This window comes from Macaca nemestrina, chromosome 16 (genome assembly GCF_043159975.1).
Source record: "Macaca nemestrina isolate mMacNem1 chromosome 16, mMacNem.hap1, whole genome shotgun sequence".
In the NCBI taxonomy this organism is placed as follows: domain Eukaryota; kingdom Metazoa; phylum Chordata; class Mammalia; order Primates; family Cercopithecidae; genus Macaca; species Macaca nemestrina.
The window spans coordinates 15537263-15557889 of NC_092140.1; the positions used below are offsets into that span (position 1 = coordinate 15537263).

Below are 20627 nucleotides of genomic sequence, written 5' to 3' on the forward strand. Positions count from 1 at the left end.
TTCTCACAGAAACTGTTCTGTTCAGGACAGTCCCGTGAACAAGAGGCCCACATGGGTGCTGCCCAAATGCGAGGGGCGTTCGGCCCCACCAGAAGAGTCCACTTACCCTGAACGATGAGCAGCAGCCATGTTCAAGCGGGCAGGGCTGCCAACTCACGCTCAGCAGAGCAAACTGCACCCAATCCAAGGGACCGCAGAGCTCTAAGAACATTTGCTCTCCCAGATTAAAATAGCAAATGTGAACACTTTCCCTCAGGACTTTCATTTTCTTTTTCTCAAGTCAAAATAGTTGTCTGAATGATTGGACTGACACCCCAGAGAGGGTTGGGTTCAACATTTATTACATGTCATATTGAACAGCATGCTTTACAAATTAAAATGGAACAAGACTCTGGTCACAGAAATTACATCAACAAGAGGAAAATGAAAATAAGATAACTAAATGTACATGTCATCAACAGCCCTCTCCACTAGATTATTTCAACAGCCACATGGTTTCTGCAGCTATAATTTCCAGCTCCATATGGTATTCCAGCAACTTTTAGATTAAAATGATTTCCACTCAGCTATAACCATGTTGCTCTCCTGTTGAAAGCCTTCCACAGCTCTCATCACCTGCGAAGTTGAATACGTTATTTCGCCTGACATTAGGGACCCTGTAAGGTGACATGAACTTACCTTCCAGGGCTTTCTCTATTTCTCCCCAGGACACAGAGCCCCCTTCCTTACCACTGCCTGGATCCTTCTCCCCCACATCTCCACCCTGCCAATATTCTGCTCCTTTATCAAAGATTATCTCAAATGCCATGAAACTTTTCCCATTCCCCTCTATTTGGGAGTTCAAAGCATCTTGTGTTTCTCTTCTGTCACTTATCATACGATGCCTTATGTGACAGTATCTCCACTCTTAATTGGGTATCACATTGCAATGTAAACATTCAAATATGAGATATGTTGAAAGAACACCATCACCAAAGAGGAGGCTCACAGAAAGACATTCTACCTGCAAGGGAAGGGATACAAGTCAGTGCAATAATTTTGGAAAGACACATTCGCTTCCAGGTCAAAAAATAATGAATGAGCTGTAGAAAATGGAATGGCAATTCCTCAAAAAATTAAATCTAGAATTGCCATAGAATCCAGCGATTCCACTTCTGGGTATAAACTCAAAAGAAATGGAAGGAGGGATTTGAACAGATATATCTGTATGTGCATGTTAATGCTTTTTTTTTTTTGAAACTGAGTCTTGCTCTATGTCCCAGGCTGGAGTGCAATGGTGTGACCTTGGCTCACTGCAACCTCTACCTCCTGGGTTCAAGTGATTCTTGTGCCTTGGCCTCCTGAGTAGCTGGGATTATAGGTACACGCCACCACACCCAGCTAATTTTTGTACTTTTAGTAGAGATGAAGTTTCACCACATTGGCCAAGCTGGTCTTGAATTCCTGACCTCAACTGACATGCCCACCTTGACCTCCCAAAGTGCTGGGATTACAGGTGTGAGCCACCACGCCTGGTCCATAACATCTTTATTCACAATAGCCAAAACTTAGAAGCACCAAATAGATGGATAAACAAAACGTGGGCTATGCATACGATGGATTATTAAGCAGCCTTTAAAAAGAAGGAAATTCTGACACATGCTACAACATGAAGCATGAAGAGATGATGCTAAGTGAAACTGTGACTGCACAAAAGGATGACTACTGTATGATGCTCCTTACATGAGATATCTAGAACAGGGAAATTCAGACAGACAGGAAGTAGAAGAGTTACCAGGGGCAGGGCAGAGAGGGAGAAAGATGGAAAATGTTCTGGAGGGCCAGGCGTGGTGGCTCACGCCTGTAATCCCAGCACTTTGGGAGGCCGAGGCAGGTGGATTAACTGAGATTGGGAGTTTGAGATCAGTCTGATCAACATGGAGAAACCCCTTCTTTACTAAAAATACAAAAAATTATCTGGGCTTGGTGGCACATGCCTGTAATCCCAGCTACTCAGGAGGCTGAGGCAGAAGAATCGGTTGAACCCAGGAGGCAGAGGTTGCAGTGAGCCGAAATCGCGCCATTGCACTCCAGCCTGGACAACTAGAGCGAAACTCCGTTTCAAAAGAAAGAAAAAGAAAATGTTCTGGAGATAGATGACGGTGATGGTTGCACAATAATGTAAGCGCACTCAATACCACTGTGCTGCATGCTTGAAAATGATCAAAACAGTAAATGTGGCCAGGCACAGTGGCTCACGCCTGTAATCTCAGCACTTTGGGAGGTCAAGGCAGGCAGATCACCTGAGGTCAGGAGTTCGAGACCGGCCTAGCCAACATGGAAAAACCCCGTCTCTACTAAAATTACAAAAATTAGCTGGGCATGGTGGCGCACACCTGTAATCCCAGCTACTTGGGAGGTTGAGGCAGGAAAACTGCTTGAACCCAGGAGGCGGAGGTTGCAGTGCACTGAGATCGTGCCACTGCATTCCAGCCTGGGTGACAGAGCGAGACTCCGTCTCAAAAAACAAACAAACAAATCCAGTAAATTTTATGCATATTTTACCACCATGGCCAAAAAAAAAAAAAAAAAGACTGAATAACTGTCAGAATCAAAATCACCTGGGATATATTAAAAGGTTTCTAAAGGAACCTATGCTGCTTCCCAGGAATGGTATCAAGAAAGGTATCATCTCATTTCAAATGCCAAGAAAATTACATAATGAAGAGCAGAGCACTTGCTTATCTCCCCAAGTCTTCTATGGGTGTTCTGATCACAAGGAACCTTAAACAGAAAAGCAAGCCCCCCCAAAATAAAGATCTAGGGCAAAACGACACCTGAAGCAACCACAGAGAGCTTTATCTTACCAATCCCAACGCCTGCACGCTTCACTTTCTTGACTTGCCCTGTTAAGCCCTTTTGAAAACTTCAAGCGCTCTTTCCAGTGGTATACTGCTTTTGTATCAACTCATGGGGACCCTCTGTTAAATTTTCAGGAATTTTTACCAGTCAGTTGTTAAATAAAGACATGGATTAAAATAAATTATATCAATATTTATTAAGCATAAATTTTACAGAAGTAATGAATACTCAAAAATCACTTCCTAATTATTTTACATTTTACTTTTATCTATCTGTGATTGTGAGGTTTTGTCTGCTGCATCTGGATGGTAACCATACTACATAGGAATGTGCTACTGCACACTTCTTCCTAATTCTGCGTCCAATGGTGTGTCACGTTGGCAGCCTGCAATTGGCCATGGTGGAAATATATACGCCATGGAAACTGGCAAATTCTATGAATTAAGAGTTTTGTTTTTGTTTTTCAAGACAGCTGGTCGTGAAACTGGTTCTTCCCTATTCAAAGTATCTTGTCAATAAAATTATGTATTTTAAAATACACTTGGAAGTATTTGCCAAAACATCAGAATGAATTTATTTTAATCCACAAAAGAGAGCAGACACAGTACTAGAAACAATCTTTTTAAAAACAAGTCCCTCCCAAATTCTTAGAGCACAGGATCACCGAGAAAACGTAAAGGCTGTGGAGTTGGCCACTGCTACACGCCATCACCAAAGGCGGAAGCAGGATGGACGTTAGGAATCCAGGCAATCACATTTTGGTATTTTTTCCTTCCAAATATTTTGTAATGTAGAGTCGTACTTCCTTAAGAAGCAACAATAGGCGAATCACACTCCACATACTGTTTTATAAAGCACCTTTACATATTAATATAGTATGAACAATTCTCCAAAAATCAAATAACCTCCTACACCCTTATTAACACAGAACTTAAAAATGACACATTAAAATGCTTGCTGGTGGCCAGGTGCAGTGGCTCATGCCTGTAATCCCAGCACTTTGGGAGGCCGAGGTGGGTGGATCACCTGAGGTCAGGAGTGTGAAACCAGCCTGGCCAACATGGTGAAACCCCGTCTCTATTAAAAATACAAAAATTAGCTGGGTAGGGTGGCAGGCGCCTGTAATCCCAGCTTCTTGGGAGGCTGAGGCAGAAGAATCGCTTGAACCCAGGAGGCAGAGGTTGCAGTGAGCCGAGATCTCGCCACCACATTCCAGCCTGGGCAACAAGAGTGAAACTCTGTCTCAAAAAAAAAAAAATTGCTTACTGGCTCTTTGGGTCTGACACTGCTTTCCTGTCTCAAGTATTTTAAAAGTTAAAATCCGACTGGGAAGTGGAACTGAAGGAGAAACCATGTGGATGTCATTTTTAATACCTATGACCTGGCCTGGATTAACAAGGAAAGTGAGGATGAAGAAAGGGCCTGGGAGAATAACCGCCACGCCCACCATATGCCAAGTCTAGGCTCAGAAAGCAGGGGCCCTATGGGGACTGGCTGTGAGACACACAAGCCTCCTAAAAGTCAAAAACTGGCTTCTTTTCCGAGAGAACACCAAATGGCAGATGACGCCGGTGCAGCGGGGGGGCCCGGAGGCCCTGGTGGCCCTGGGATGGGGAACCGCGGTGGCTTCCGCGGAGGTTTCGGCAGTGGCATCCGGGGCCAGGGTCGCGGCCGTGGACGGGGCCGGGGCCGGGGCCGAGGCCGCGGAGCTCGCGGAGGCAAGGCCGAGGATAAGGAGTGGATGCCCGTCACCAAGCTGGGCCGCTTGGTCAAGGACATGAAGATCAAGTCCCTGGAGGAGATCTACCTCTTCTCTTTGCCCATTAAGGAATCTGAGATCATTGACTTTTTCTTGGGGGCTTCTCTCAAAGACGAGGTTTTGAAGATTATGCCAGTGCAGAAGCAGACCCGTGCTGGCCAGCGCACCAGGTTTAAGGCGTTTGTTGCTATCGGGGACTACAATGGCCACGTCGGCCTGGGTGTTAAGTGCTCCAAGGAGGTGGCCACTGCCATCCGTGGGGCCATCATCCTGGCCAAACTCTCCATTGTCCCGGTGCGCAGAGGCTACTGGGGGAACAAGATCGGCAAGCCCCACACTGTCCCTTGCAAGGTGACAGGCCGCTGCGGCTCTGTGCTCGTGCGCCTCATCCCTGCACCCAGGGGCACTGGCATCGTCTCAGCGCCTGTGCCCAAGAAGCTGCTCATGATGGCTGGTATTGATGACTGCTACACCTCAGCCCGGGGCTGCACTGCCACCCTGGGCAACTTCGCCAAGGCCACCTTCGATGCCATCTCTAAGACCTACAGCTACCTGACCCCTGACCTCTGGAAGGAGACTGTGTTTACCAAGTCTCCCTATCAGGAATTCACTGACCACCTTGTCAAGACCCACACCAGAGTCTCTGTGCAGCGGACCCAGGCTCCAGCTGTGGCTACAACATAGGGTTTTTATACAAGAAAAATAAAGTGAATTAAGCCTGTTAAAAAAAAAAAAAAAAAGTCAAAAACTGAAGAAGGATTATTCTCAAGGTAAAAGAAATAACACAATTGTTCGAAGGACAGTGGAGACAGAGAGTGTGAGCAGGTTTCACAACACTCCCCACCCCTGCCTTTCAGTCCTCAACATACCCCACGCCAGTTTTTGCAGCAGACAGCTCAGCCTCATTCAAAGATGAGTGACCACAGAATAAGAACGCAGGCAAAGGCAGATAATAAGGTGCATTTGTAAAAATAATCAACAGAAGCTGCTGCATAACAAAAATGCAGTGCCCGCTGTTCAGAAATTATTAACAATTTCAAGACAATGACAGGGGAGCATTTGTCCAAGCGTGGACCCTTACGTGGATGCACAGGTCCCATGGCCAGGAAGCTGGGCCTGAAAAACAAAGGTAACGGACTAAGAGCTCAGAAAAAATAGTCCTCCATTGTCTCAAAAATATCAAAGATAAAATGGTCCTTCTAAAAATGGGGGGTTCAGAGACTAGATAGGAAGTTCCAAAGAACTAACTATCATCAATCTAGGAGATTTTAAATGGACTGATAGAGCTGAAGAAATAAATGGACTAGAAAAAAAATCCAGAATGGAAGCCACACAACTACAATAAAACATAGTGTAAGCTCTTGTAAACAGAAGCAGAGAGCAAATAAGGAAATCACTCAAAATTACTAAAAAGGAACAAAGACACACAAATGATAATAAGAATAGATGCTAGATTTAGAAGACAAAGGAGATAAAACCTAACAACTGTGCTTCCCAAAAAGTAAGCACCATTCAAAATATATGCAAAAATATTAAAGGATCTTAAAATTTTACTGATACAAAGACAGACTTGAATCAACAGATATTATAGTATAGGACGTACCAAGAAAGTGACATAGAACAGCCAATGACCATGCAATGCTGGTAAAACTCTAAACTTCAAAAAGAATAAGAGAACCTCACGGGCACATCCAATGGAAAAAGCTAGTCATGTGCAAAAGAAAGAAACATTAACCCAGCCTCAGCTTTCTCTTCCAGAAATATCCAGTGCTAAAAAAGAAAGGGAGCAATGTCTAAGAAATTCTGAGGGCAAGAACGTGGGGCTCAAGACCTTGGTACTCGGCCAAATTGTCCTTCAAATATAAAAGCAAGGAACAGCTATCCTTAAGTGTAAGACCTCAAGGAACACAGTACCTACCAGGGCTTCTCTAAATAAAACAATGTGGCTAGGTGCGACCACTCTGGGTTTACCCTTGTAATCCCAGCACTTTGGAAGGCCAAGGCCAGTAGCTCACTAGAGCCCAGGAGTTTGAGACCAGCCTGGGCAATATGAGAAGACTCCATCTCTACAAAAAATACAAAAATCAGCCAGGTGTGGTGGTATGCACCTGTAAGTCCCAGCTATTCAGGAGGCTGAGATAGGAGGATCACTTGAGTCCAGGAGAGTGAGGCAGCAGTGAGCCATGATGGCAACACTGCACTCCAGCCTGGGTGACAGAGCAAGATCCTGTCTTAAAAAATAAAATCGATTAAATAAATAAAACAATGAACCAACCAACAAGTCAAAATTTTAAACTGAGGCATGGTAAAAACACAGTAAAAAGACTAGCAATAAGTTCTGAATCTATGCTAAAAGAGAACTAAGTCAAAGACCTATGGGAATTGTGGCATTATTAGACTAGAATAGAAATGTTACAATCCTTCACATTGTAAAATTCATAATTAACTGATAAAATTTTGGAGCTTGGGAAAGAGGGACAGCATAGGTCAGTTCTATTTTTTTTTCTAGCTTTCAAAGGAGAGTGTCTCATAAACTCATAGTTTATGAGAAATTATTCTAATTTCAGTATTTATCATCTTCTGTCATAAATTTAGTTTTTAAAAGATAGCGCTAATCTCTCTTGCAATGAAGTCAGCATTTCTATCTTGCTTTAGTTTCTTTTCCTTTGCTTTAATTAAAGTCTTTTATTTTACACCTTTAAGTATTAAATACCATGTATGATAAGATCCCATGCCCATGGCAAGTTCTAGACAGGGCTCGCAAAATGTTACCAACATCATTGGCTGGGCACAGTGGCTTATGCCTATAATCCCAGCACTTTGGGAGGCTGAGGCAGGAGGATCGCTTGAGCCTAGGAGTTTGAGGTTACAATGAGCTGTGATTGCGCCACTACACTCCAGCCTGGGTGACAGTGAGACTCTCTCTCAAAAAAATTAATTAATTAATTAATATTATTTCTAAACGGTAAGATTGAGGGTGAGGTTTTTCATTTCTTCTTTTTACTTTTTTGTATTTTTTTTTTGTAATAAAAATGTATCACTTCTTCCCAAACAAGTCACTGTTTAATGATAAAGAACAATCTTATCATTACTACCTAAGAAATTGACTTTATTGCTTTTGCTCTTCTTCATTGCTGCCAGCCAGGCAAAAATCTAAACCTAAGTCTATTCACTTATTATTTTTCCTTTTATTCCCCACTTCACAGGGGATAAAACTGAAATCCAGGGTAGTTAAGTCATTTGCTCTAGGTCACAGAGCCAGGATGTGACCTCAGACAGTCAAGCTTCATAACATGTGAGCTGACAGAATTATTGAAGTTCATTTGGTTCATCCCAATTTTTTCCTTCACTTAGTAGGTACATGTGGTCCTAAACCAGCAGGGAGAAGTGCTATCTGCAATGAAATGGCCATACTCACGCATGTCTGGTGAATGTACATACAATACAACTCTTTCAGAAAGCAGTAAGAGCGAAATTCTGTCTTAAAAAAAAAAAAAAAGAAAGTTGAAAATGCTTAAACTCTAATTCTGTAGGAATCAAAACTAAGAAAACAAATGTAAAGACAGGAAAAGGTATATAAATGAGGGAACACATAATCTAACAACAGAGTATTAGGACAATAATGCATGATAGAATCATACAATTGATCATTATGCAGGTATTAAAATGCACATTATGGAGAAATACTAAGGAACAGGGGAAAATACTTATCAAGTGAAGACAGCTCACTAACATTCCTCATTCAACACAGCGGACTGCACTCAGGCATTCAGCCCTATTCTCTCCCAAAATCCCACTAAAATGATAAACATTACTTTACAAAGGCAGATTCCCACCAAAGGAGCCAGAAGAAAGAGACACCAGAGAAAACAAGAACATCAACAGTATTTTAGAAGAAAGACAGTGAACTGAAAAATATCAACTAACTTGGAAGAAGGCTGAAACTGAAGGCTGCAGAGGGAGATGACAAGCAGCAGCACGCCAATTTCAAGACAAATCCCAGGAACAGCAAGAATCACATACCACTGGAAACAGATATGGCTCCACACAAGAAGACTGGCTGAGAATGTGAAAAATTTCTGATATGGTTTGGATGTTTGCTCCCTCCAAATCTCATGCTGAAATGTGATTAGTGTTGGAGGTGGGGCCTAGTGGGAGGTGACTGGATCATGGGGGTGGATCCCTCATGAGTGCTTTAGCACCATTCCCTGGGTGATAAGTGAGATCTTGTTCTGAGTTCACGATCTGGTTGTTTAGAAGTGTGTGGCCCCTCCCCACTCTCATTCCCACTCTTGCCATGTGACACAGTCTGCTCCCTCTTTGCCTTCCACTATGATCAACTGGAAGCTTACTGAGGCCATCAACCAGAAGCAGATACCAATGCCATGCTGCTTGTACAGCTTATAGAACTATAAGTCAATTAATCCTCTTTTCTTTATAAATTACCTAGCCTCGGGCATTCCTTTATAGCAATGCAAAACTAACACAATCTCCCACCACATGCAGCCAGGCACCTACCCTTTCCCCAGCCTGGCAGAAGCAGGAGATATCTCTTCTGTGGAGGCTGAATCCGAGAGGACCTATGCTTAAAGGGCCCAGGAACAACCAAAGGTGGGAATCAGATGCTGTACTGAAAATGAGGGATTAAGTCAAAGTTTATACCCCAAATTATAAGGCCTTCCCTTCCCAGCCCACTTCTACAGCTCTTATCATAGAATTCTGGCAGCAAAGATCACACCCCACAGTGGAATGTGAGATAAGTCTTCTCTGTAGAAACTCAGAACCCAGCAGAAAAGACCTATGGACACTGATATGGTTTAGCTGTGTCCCCACCCAAATCTCATCTTGAATGGTAGCTCCCATAATTCCCTTGTGTTGTGGGAGGGACCCAATTATCAGAGATAATTGAATCATGGGGGCAGTTTCCCCCATACTGTTCCTATGGTAGTGAATAAATCCCATGAGATCGGAAGGTTTTATAAGGGGAAACCCGTTTCCCTTGGTTCTCATTCTCTTGTCTTGCCTGCCCCCATGGGAGACGTGCTTTTCACCTTCCGCCATGGATTATGAGGCCTCCCCTGTCACATGGAAATGTAAGTCCATTAAACCTCTTTCTTTTGTAAACTGCCCAGTCTCAGGTGTGTCTTTATCAGCAGCGTGAAAACAGACTAATACGGACACCAACATCTAGGGGTCCCCAAGAAAAAAGACGGTTTCCAACTGAATCACACAAAGGACAGTCCGGTGTATAAGTCTGACAATACCAGTGCATTCCAGCCAGCTTTTAGGCACCTCACTCTTAAGTATAAACAGCTGGAGATAACCAAGTATTTTAGACAAGCTTCCAACATGAAAGATGGGATCTAACAGTTGAAGAAGAATCTAGAATTACTATCCCAAGAGGAAACTGACAAATGACGAATTATTCTTTACACTGTAAGCTTATTCATCACATTTCCTCCAACTGAGGATGCCTTGGTGTCTAGGAAGGGAGACCCACACAACTTCTCTCTCAACCCACAGTAGCCAGTGTTTTGGGGGCACTACAAGGGAGCTGAATCTCATCTTCCATTCTAGTAAGTAAAGAGATAGAACCTAAATTAGAAAAAGAAATTGCATGTAACACTTTATGGCATGCACTGACTAAATAAGAACTGGAATCCATTTACATTATATAAATGAATTATTTCACAACTTGAAGATAAACTCAAGAAAAAAAGGGTTGAAAATATTTGAGGCTGGCTGCGGTGACTCACGCCTGTGATACCAACAATTTGGGAGGCTGAGGTGGACGGATCACCTGAGATCAGGAGTTCCAGACCAGCCTGGTCAACATGGTGAAACCCTGTCGCTACTAAAAACAGAAAAGTTAGCTGGGTGTGGTGGCACACGCCTGTAATCCCAGCTACTCAGCAGGCTGAGGCAGCAGAATTGCTTGAACCTGGAAGGCAGAGGTTGCACTGAGCCGAGATCGTGTAACTGCATTCCAGCCTGGGCGACAGAGCGAGACTTTCTCAAAAAAAAAAAAAAAATTGAAAATGATTATCTTAGGTACGAGGAATTGGCGTGTGGAGGGGCCAGGCAGGGGACAGCCGATTTCCAGTACAATAAGTGCTTGATGATATTTTTTTAAATGTTTACATGTGTTACTTTTATTTCAAAATGAAGCCGGGCTACGCAACCACAAGTGCAGCGTGATATGACAGTCTTTTAATAAAGGCTAGATGAAAAGAAGAGACACGAAAGTGTTGACGTGGTTATCTTTGAGGGGAGGCATTATAGGCGTCTTACTTTTTGCTTGTATCTTTTTGTTTTTGTTTTCTGCACTGCGCATGTTGCTTTTAAATACACATTTCAAGCGCCTGTGTTTTAGGATGAGCACCACGGGTTCGCTATGGTCTGGATTGATTCCACCCGTGGCCTTCCAGGAATCTGTCGAGAAATGAGTGTGCACCGAGGGAGCTGAGGAGCAAGTGAAGATGACTCTCTCAAGGAATCCATCTGAGGGCCAGGAGACAGATCAAGGGAGGGAAAGAGGGCAGATGCAGGCTTTTTTTTTTTTTTTTTTTTTTTTTTTTGAGACTGGGTCTCGCTCTGTCACCTAGGCTAGGCTGGAGTACAGTGGCGTGGTCCTGGCTCACTGTAACCTCTGCCTCCTGGGTTCAAGTGATTCTCCTGCCTCAGCCTCCCAAGTAGCTGGGACTTCAGGTGCCCACCACCACACCCAGGTAATTTTTATATTTTTAGTAAGGACGCCACGTTGGCCAGGCTGGTCTTGAACTGCTGACCTCGGGTGACTCTCCCACCTCAGCCTCCTAAAGTGCTGGGATTACAGGCGTGAGCCACCGCGAATGGCCTAGGACAAGCTTTTCTTTTACTTGCTTTTGCTTTTCAGGACTGGGAGGGCCCACGCCCCACGTGCAGTGACACAAGGGTGACGCAAGGGCGACGCAAGGGCGACGCACGCCACGGCCGTTTGGAGCCTGAGACTCAAACATGGCAGCACCACCTTCTCCAGGAAGGACGGCCGACCAGGCAGACCAGGTATGCACCTTCCTCTTCAAAAAGCCTGGGCGGAAAGGGGCTGCAGGCCTCAGAAAGCGCCCGGCCTGCGACTCCGAGCATGGAGATAGCAGCGGCAGCGGGGACGAGGGCGACGCAGTGGCTCGGCCCCCGCGGGTGGCACCGAGGCCCCGGGGCCTCCACAGCTGTCAGAAGGCGGCGGCTCACGGCGACCGGAGGGGCGAGGAGGCAGCGCCTGAGAGCCTCGGCATAGTGTACAGGTCCACCCGCTCGGCGAAGCCTGTGGGGCCGGAGGACATGGGGGCCACCGCTGACTTCGAGCGGGACACCGAGAAGGAGCACCATACGCAGACCATCTTCAAACGCAGCCAGCGGGTCCAGGAGGCATTGTGGGGCCGGGAGCACGACCAGATCTACCGGGGAATCAACAGCTACCCGAGGTACCTGAAGCCCAGGGACACGTCCATGGGCAACTCCTTCTCGGGGATGGCGAGGAAGGGCCCCATCCGTGCGCCCGGGCACCTGCGCGCCACTGTGCGCTGGGATTACCAGCCCGACATCTGCAAGGACTACAAGGAGGCCGGTTTCTGCGGCTTCGGGGACAGCTGCAAATTCCTCCACGACCGTTCCGATTACAAACACGGGTGGGAGATTGAACGGGAGCTTGAAGAGGGTCGCTACGGTATCTGCCAGGATGAAAACCATGAAGTAGAAAGCGAGGAAGAGGAAATACCATTCAGGTGTTTTATATGTCGCCAGGCCTTCCAAAACCCAGTCGTCACCAAGTGCAGGCATTACTTCTGCGAAAGCTGCGCACTGGAGCATTTCCGGGCCACCCCGCGCTGCTACATCTGTGACCAGTCAACCGGTGGCATCTTTAACCCCGCCAAAGAACTGATGGCAAAACTGCAAAAGCTTCGGGTTGCGGAAGGTGGGAGCAATTCCCATTTCACAGAAGACCCAGGTGAGGGTCCAATTCCCATGGCTTAGGTTTCCCATAATTCTCACATTTAAAAATAAATTGTGGTGTTCTTTTAAAAGAACAACAAAAAGAGATGAGAAAGACTCAAGTCTTTTTGGACACTGGGGAGAAGCAGCCTGTTGAATAAGATGAGAGAGATGACAGTCTTCCTGCAATCCCACGCCTGAGTATGTAACCAAAAGAATTGAAATCCGGATCTCAGAGGTATTTGCACTCCCATGTTCACTGCAGTATTATTTGCAAAAGCCAAGAGGTGTAAACAACCCAAGTGTCCATGGATGGATGAATGGACAAACAAAATGTGATACATACACACAATGGAATGCTATTAAGCCTTAACAGGAAGGAAATCCTTTTAAAGATTTAAACGGATCCTTTTAAGGATCACATGCTACAACTTGAATGAACCTTGAAGACGACACTGTGCTAAGTGCAAAAAAGACAAATATACTGTATGATTTTTCACTGAGGTAACTAGAGTTGTCAAAATCACATAAAAAGAGTCGAATGGTGATTGCCAGGGGCTAGAAAGAGCGGGAGTGGGGAGCTGTCGTTTTAATGGGTACAGAGTTTGAGTTTTGCTAGATGAAAACTTTATACAACTCTGTTACACATCAATATGTATATAGTTAATATGAGTGAACACTTAAAATGGTTAAAGGTACCTTTTATGTTTTGTACTATAATTTAATTTTTTTTTTTCAAAAAAGCTAAGAGATACCAGAGAAGGAAGGAATGATGGAACCAAGACTGGGAGGGAGTGGAGGGGATGGGGTTCAAGATTTAGCAAAAGAGCAAATAAAGTATATCAGTTAAGAACCAAGGAGGAGAGGAGTTGACAGAAGAATATCCACGCTGAAGTTTGGTTGATTTTGTTTGGCTGATGTTAACATCCTCTCACTTAAAATGGCAACATATTCCTCTCCCAAGACAAATACCAACAGATCCACCCTGGGTTCCTCACAAGGAACTGACACAGATTATGTAAATTTTCATGAGAGCCTATCTCATATCTCAACTTTGGCTGTGAATTCCTTGAAGACTGAATGTCTCATATACTTCCTATTTTTTAATGGCCAACAGGTAGCTCAATAAAAAGTTAGTGAAAAGTCAGTCAAACCAAGCTACCTAGCAGTCGGCTATCCAAGCACCTGCTGCAGAGCGAACTTCAGCAAAACTTTCCATTTGATTTTGACCTTGAACCACACCCATCCACCCACCCACCGCCATGGCCAGGTTCCAGGCAAAAGCAGAGCAGTAGTTGAGGGCACAGATCCAGGAGCGAGATAGGATTCAAGTCATGGTTCTACCACTTATAGCTGCATGACCTTGGGTATGTTACTTTACTTCTCTGTGCCTCAGTTTCCTCATACGTAGTAGTATCTATCTCACAGGGTTGTTTTGAAGCAAAAACTAACATATTTAGAACAGTGCCTGACATATAGTATGTGCTGTAAACATATTGATTATTATAATTCGAGCAGGGAAAATGGCAGCTTGATAGTCGACAAGGCAGACAGTTCAAGTGCCCCATAAAAGTGAGCCATTAATTCCGGCATTTCACATAGAGCTTTCTCTAAGAATTGTCCTTGCCAAAGCTAACAACACAAAGCTTGTGTACAATGACTTACTGGGCCCTCCCCCTAAGTCCCTCCGTTTTTGTCAGTTCTGTCAAAGGGCTATTTTATTCACTTTCAAGCCTTCCAAAAACATTTGGAACCTGCATAAAAGAAGAAATATGAAACTTTCAGGCACTCCGAAGCAGAAACTCTAAGCTCTGGCTCCAGCATTTTCCTCGCAAGGCTCACTTGAGTTTCTTTACAATGCTTCATGTGTGTTTTAGACCCCCTCATAGACGATGGACTCAGCTACACTCGTGAACCTTGTCAATAAGTGCTCCAAGTCACCAACCTTTTGAAAACATTCCAAATATGCACTAAGATATATAGTTCTTATTCCATTTTTTAAATGACAGAATAACGTTCATGATGATCATTTGCAAAATTAAGCAGAAAGGCGATCATTGGTAAGCATTGCTGAATTTGGCAGTTTGGTTTACTAACAGAGTGAGTAAACAAAAGCTGCTAGCATTTTGGCCGATTTCCTTCCAGTCTTTTCTCTGTGTATTTTTCATATTAACGTATGAAATAAACATTCTGGAGTTGGAAGGAAAGAAGCAAGCAGGACCGCAGGGAGTGCACACGTTCCCTGGGAGCTGAGTCCTTCCCATCACCACACTCCAAGGTCACAACGCTGGAGCGACCCCTCACAGACTTTTGCTGAAATAGCAGAGAACAGGGATGAGGACAATCTCCCATCAGCACCACACCACCTTACACAGCACACTGCTGGGGAAGTGAAGAGCAGTGTGGGGCCAGCTGGCTTTCAAAGTTAGCACCGTGGTTACCGGCACTTTATCCTGTCTGGATCGGTCCGACCACATCACACCCCAACCCCTATCCTTCCTGTCAAAAGAACACATCAGCCAGGCTGCAGTTAAGCAACAACTGACTTGACCTTTTTTCTGTTCACTGAAGGCACACCTAATGGTCAGTAAGTCCTTCTGAATCAACATGAGCAACGTGAGAAAAATCTGGCAAAACCAAACAATGCTTTGATGTTTTCATTAATTTGCTGGACTTACGGAGGCAGCTCCAGTCCCTCTCCCCATGACTGCGAGTTTCTGGTTAGGCCCTTCTGAAATCCTGAAAATGCTTCACAGGCCTGCATTCCAAGGTCACAAACCCCCTAGGATTCCAAAGACTCCAGGCAGAGGCAAAAACCTAGAGTACATGAAAATCAAAACCTGAAGACATTTTACCCAGATTGATTAATATCCTGAAATATACAAAATTCCTTCTAAGGAGTTTTCATAAGTACCACCTAAAATTGAAGAAAACAGGAACATTTTGTTGTTTACTTTTTCTGTGTGCCAACTGCCCATAAAAATTCCTCTCCTGTTTTGCAAGGACAGAACTCTCAAGAACAAATGACCTAATTAAACCTGAGATTTCCTGGCTGAGAGCTATGTATAAAGCTGAAATGCACTGAAATGATGCTGAATTTGAAAAGAGCTCTATGCCAAACTGATTCAGTGAATTAGGTTTGCCTTTTTGTAAGTACATATCCAATGCTGGAACTAAAAAACATGAGAATGATAGACATCCTTAACTACTTTTATTTATGAAGCAACCAGAACGCGTATTTCCCCACTTATCTACTGTACATTTTTCAAAATGTGATTATACCGCACTACAAATGCATCTTCTTGGCACATTTCAATGGTCTGCCTTTGCTATTGGGCTGTTGCCATTGCAGTACAATAACATGGATCTGCTGTCTCTCCTCCTAGCTTTCAGAAATGTGCTAAGTTATCTCACACTCTCCACGGGCTCTAGACTCCCACTCCCACTGATTTGCACAGATGTTCAAGGAGAAAGAATTCTTTTTTCCTTTAAACGAATGTCAAGGGCCTGGCAAAATCCTGTACTAAGAAATGCAGAAGTCAGCACTCTGGAAAAGCTGGTTATTAACTCACTTCCTTCTCTCCCCAGCTTCTTCACTTCCAAAAAATAAATATGGAAACTATAACACTTGCCCAAGATCTAAAAGAAACCAGGAAGCGGGCAGGTTAAGGGCTAACAGGTAACTTTTCTCTGCTCCTGTCTGTTAAGGAACTGTTCGCTTCATAGCTGAGCATTTTAAGGGTGCTATGCTAGAGGCAGCTCTGTGATTTTCATTCTTTTGGCTACAACCCCTGGGGAGATGAGGTCATGGGGAAATTCCAAGGGGGTCAAGGAGACCAGAAACCTAGCTGGTCACATAACTGCTCAGTGGCACTGCCGGAGACCAGTCCCGGTCACCGTGCCAACCCCCATGACGCCCTATTTTCAGAGCCTTGCTGGTCTTGCCAGTTTCTCCTGCCTTCCAAGCACTCTGTGCCGACAGCCACCAAGACCTCCCTAAGCAGCAGAAATGAAATCAGTCACCACACCCTGGTGTCTGCAGGACTCCCACAGAGAAAAGTCTCATTCACGGCTAATCAGAACTAGAATTCTCATCCTTTTTCCCACCCCGCCCAACAAACAGCAGAGCACAGAAAAAGAACAGCCGATTTCCATGGCCCTGCATTGCCGGTGACATCTTCTCTTTGTTACCATCCAGAAGAGAACTGCTGCACTGATGTGAGGCTGGAAGACACCCCCAGAGCGCCACAACATCTGCAGTTAGACTTAAAACCAAACATCAGGCTGAATGTGATTTTCTGTGTGATAGGGAAGAAAATGAGATAGAGAAATGTGACCCAGCGCATGCGCAGATACATGCAGGGGCACAAGTCTGAATGGTCAATTCAAAAATGTCATTCACACTCTCAGACGAGTTCAGAGGCTACCTCATTGATGGGGAGGGGGATTTTAAACAAGTCATATAAATTAGACTAATCTGTGAATATCTGACTGAATCTGCACCCTTAGAAAATAACAATTTTGCATAATTTTTAACAATGCAGCTCTGGTATGATTACTGCTATTACAGTGAATTTTTAAATCATCTTATTTTATACCTTGGTAAAATAAAATGGACTTCCAGTTGAACATGGCAGATTAACCACATGCCTGCATCAACACCAAAAATCCTATAAAAATGACAGTAACTATACTTTAAGAGGACTATAGCAGCAGGAACAAGATCAGATACAACATTCTACTGACTTGTGGGTGATGGAAAGCAAGAGAGAGGTCTGTGATGATTTGTATCATAAGTGATCCTCAGAGAATTCCAACAAAATAGTCCAAAGCCCAGGAGGCTCACACTGAATGGGAGGGAGAAGGGTGTGGGAAACAGAGGGTGCAAGTCACTATACGAAGAGGCTAGACCTTTGCACCCAGGAACCCTCTCCCACCTACCCAAACCCCAAAAAAGTTTATTACCCAAGGACATTGAACCAGGAAAATTAGAAACTCACATACTCCAGGCACAATGACAAAGAGGGTGTGTGTAATTCAGGGCTGAAAATGAGGCACGAGGTGTTGGGAACTGAAGAAGAATCAGTCTACTTACTGTACCAGGGAACCCCCACAGTCCCCTTCTTTCATCCTGCTTCCAGAATAGCTTATCCAGGTTTGTCCCAGGCAGGGCTGGTGGAATTATTCTCAGGACCATCTCAACGAGCACATATACTGATATTTGAGGGCTTCCTTTGACAAAAAAGACCAGTTGTTGCTTCATCATTTTAAAGAAAAATCAGCAATTGACACATCCACAGGCACAAAAATTCCAACCTGATTTTAAGTACCTTGGATCTGCCAAAGATCAGTAAACATTCAAGGAAAGCCTGCAAAATGAAAGTCAGATCCAAAACAAAGAGAAGGAAAGAAAGCCTTCTAAAAACACGTAGATGGCCAGGTGCGGAGGCTCACACCTGTAATTCCAGCACTTTGGGAGGCTGAGGTGGGCAGATCACTTGAGGTCAGGAGTTCGAGACCAGCCTGGCCAACATGGTAAAACCCTGTCTCTATACTAAAAATACAAAAATTAGGCCAGGTGTGGTGGCTTACGGCTGTAATCCCAGCACTTTGGGAGGCTGAGGCGGGCAGATCACAAGGTCAGGAGATGGAGACTATCCTGGCTAACACGGCGAAACCCCATCTCTGCTAAAAATACAACAAATTAGCCGGGCATGGTGGCACACACTTGTAGTCCCAGCTACTCGAGAGGTGGAGGCAGGAGAACTGCTTGAACCCAGGAGGCGGAGGCCACAATGAGCCAAGATCGCGCCACTGCACTCTAGCCTGAGTGACAGAGCGAGACTCTGTCTCAAAAAACAAACAAACAAACAAAAATTAGCCAGGCATGGTGGTGCGTGCCTGTAATTCTAGCTGCTTGGGAGGCGAGGTGGGAGGATTGCTTGAACATAGGAGGCGGAGGTTGCAATGATCCAAGATCACGCCACTGCACTCCAGCCTGGGTGATAGAGTAAGACTCTGTCTCAAAAAAAAAAATGCAGACATTCTAGGGAGCAGAAGAAAATGTTTTAAAATCTAGACTATTCCCCGAGAGAGTAAGAATCTCTTCCAAAATACAAGAAGAGATGCTATGAAGAAAGGTCAACAGTTCCCCAAAACTGACAATATGGATAATTGAAAGTTGTATTTCTATTGTTAAAGATTAATTTGAAGAGATCTCATAGAAAGTAAAGCAAAACGTAACTAGATGGAAAATTTTAAAGGCAGGAAAGTAGAGAATCTTCCTAAAGCCCTAATAAATAATAGGAAGTTTTTTTTAAATAATTTTTTTTTAACTTAGGAAATATCTCAGACTGATGGACGACGGTTTCTAGACTAAATGGAGAAAGCAAAATGCCCAGCATAAATAATTTTAAAAGGATCTACACGGAGATACATGACAGAAGTTGTGACACTTTTAAATCTTCTTAAGATTCTAAAATGTTCCAGAGAGAACAAGAAAAAATTAAATCAAACACAAAGTATGTTAGAAGACAACGGAGCAATATCTTCAAAATTTCAAGGACAGCAGTTTCCATTTTTAATTCTGTATGTAGTAAAAGTATCAAGGAAATCTAAGCATGCCTTAAATTTTTTTGTTATTTGTTGTTGTTCTTTCAAGAGAAGAGACAAGGTCTTGCCATGTTTCCCAGGCTGGTCTTGAACTCCTGGCCTCAAGCAATCCTCCCACCTCAGCCTTCCAAGTAGTTGGAATTACAAGCATGCACCACTGCACCCAGCAAAGATATTTTTACGTGTTAAAGATTCAAAAGAAATGTAGCTCCTTGTACCTTTCTGAGAAAGCTACTGGTGTATGTGTTCTACCAAAACAATGCAGTAAGTCATGAAATGAGATGATACGGTATCCAGAAAACAGCGTGTCCAAGAAAGGAGAAGAGTAAAGGCAAGGCCCTAAATGATGGTTGTGAACTAGGCCTAGAGTACAACCCATTCAGATAGAAGCTGAAGGATGGGGGTGCTACAGTAGGTGAAGCACCAGGAAAAAGGGTGATGGGGGAACTGAATGGCTGTATATGGCTTAGAGATCAGTACAAATTAGCTGAGAGAAAACTGATAGGTCGGTTCAAGTTATTAGCAATGGATACGTAGAAAAATCAAATTTTAAAAAATGAATTATCTAAACAACAACAACAACAAAAACACAGTTTTTGAAGAAAACTATCAGAGTGCGTTATGTGGCTCGGCAGCAAACACGTCCACACAGTCATAATGACATACACACCAACACTGAGTTCAACGAAGACTGTACTGTGAACCACATTGGGTGAGTGCAGTAGGAGTTGAGAGCTGATCCCCCCTGCCCACAGCAGGAAGTATAGGACACCTGAACATTTCAACTACTTCTTAAACAGCCTGTCAGCTTAAGATCCTGTTTTCTGATCTTCTATCAAATCCACAAGGTCTCAAAGCATTTATCACTCCACACACTTTGGGAAGGGCTCCACCAGAATGAAGGGAACACAAACACACAGAGAGAGAAAGAGAGAGAGAGAAATCAGAAGACAAGCTCCAGGAAACAGATTTCAAGAAAGAGAAGCAAAGGGGATGACTAGGGTCATGGGGAGATCCCTGAAGCTGTCCAGGACAGAGATCCTACATAACGTGATAGAGGAAAGGGAGACCACCACCCCCCCCAGATTACAGTGGGGGAGATCTCACTGGACTGATCAGGCCAGTGAGAAACCTGGCCCAGGCTGAAGACTTCTGGACAAGGGTCTCTCAAGGATGAAACAGGATATCTAATGATCCGATTAATCTGAAGAGACTAAAAGGCGATTCAGGCAACAGGTGAGAGTTTCAGAATCAATTAGATAAGTACGTGGAAAATGAAGCAAAGGAAAAGCAAGATAACTATTAACTCCTCGGAAAACAAAACTAGGCGACAAAGGAAAATTAGTTATGGTATATACATGAGCCACAAAGCTCATGACGCAATTCAGCTGTGAATAGTCATAGCAAGGTCGATTACAACAGCATGGCACCAAATCTTTCTTTT

The 20627-nt window shown here is 44.0% G+C and overlaps 2 protein-coding genes and 1 pseudogene across 4 annotated transcripts in view; 2 read left to right on the forward strand and 1 right to left on the reverse strand.

Moving 5' to 3' along the window:
- Positions 1-20627, reverse strand: part of LOC105477658 (FERM, ARH/RhoGEF and pleckstrin domain protein 1) — a 306384-nt gene that overhangs the window by 260900 nt on the left and 24857 nt on the right. The gene's annotated exons all lie outside the window — the stretch shown is intronic.
- LOC139359063 (small ribosomal subunit protein uS5 pseudogene) lies at positions 4378-5321 on the forward strand (annotated as a pseudogene).
- LOC105477649 (ring finger protein 113B) lies at positions 11597-18999 on the forward strand. The gene is made up of 2 exons (XM_011734241.3): positions 11597-12587; positions 18912-18999. The coding sequence occupies exons 1-2, from the start codon at positions 11597-11599 to the stop codon at positions 18926-18928; spliced, it is 1008 nt and encodes a 335-aa protein (XP_011732543.2). The 3' UTR covers positions 18929-18999.

What these genes read in the sequence shown, in the direction of transcription:
- LOC105477649 (XM_011734241.3), top strand. Translation starts at nt 11,597, where the DNA reads ATGGCAGCACCACCTTCTCCAGGAAGGACGGCCGACCAGGCAGACCAG.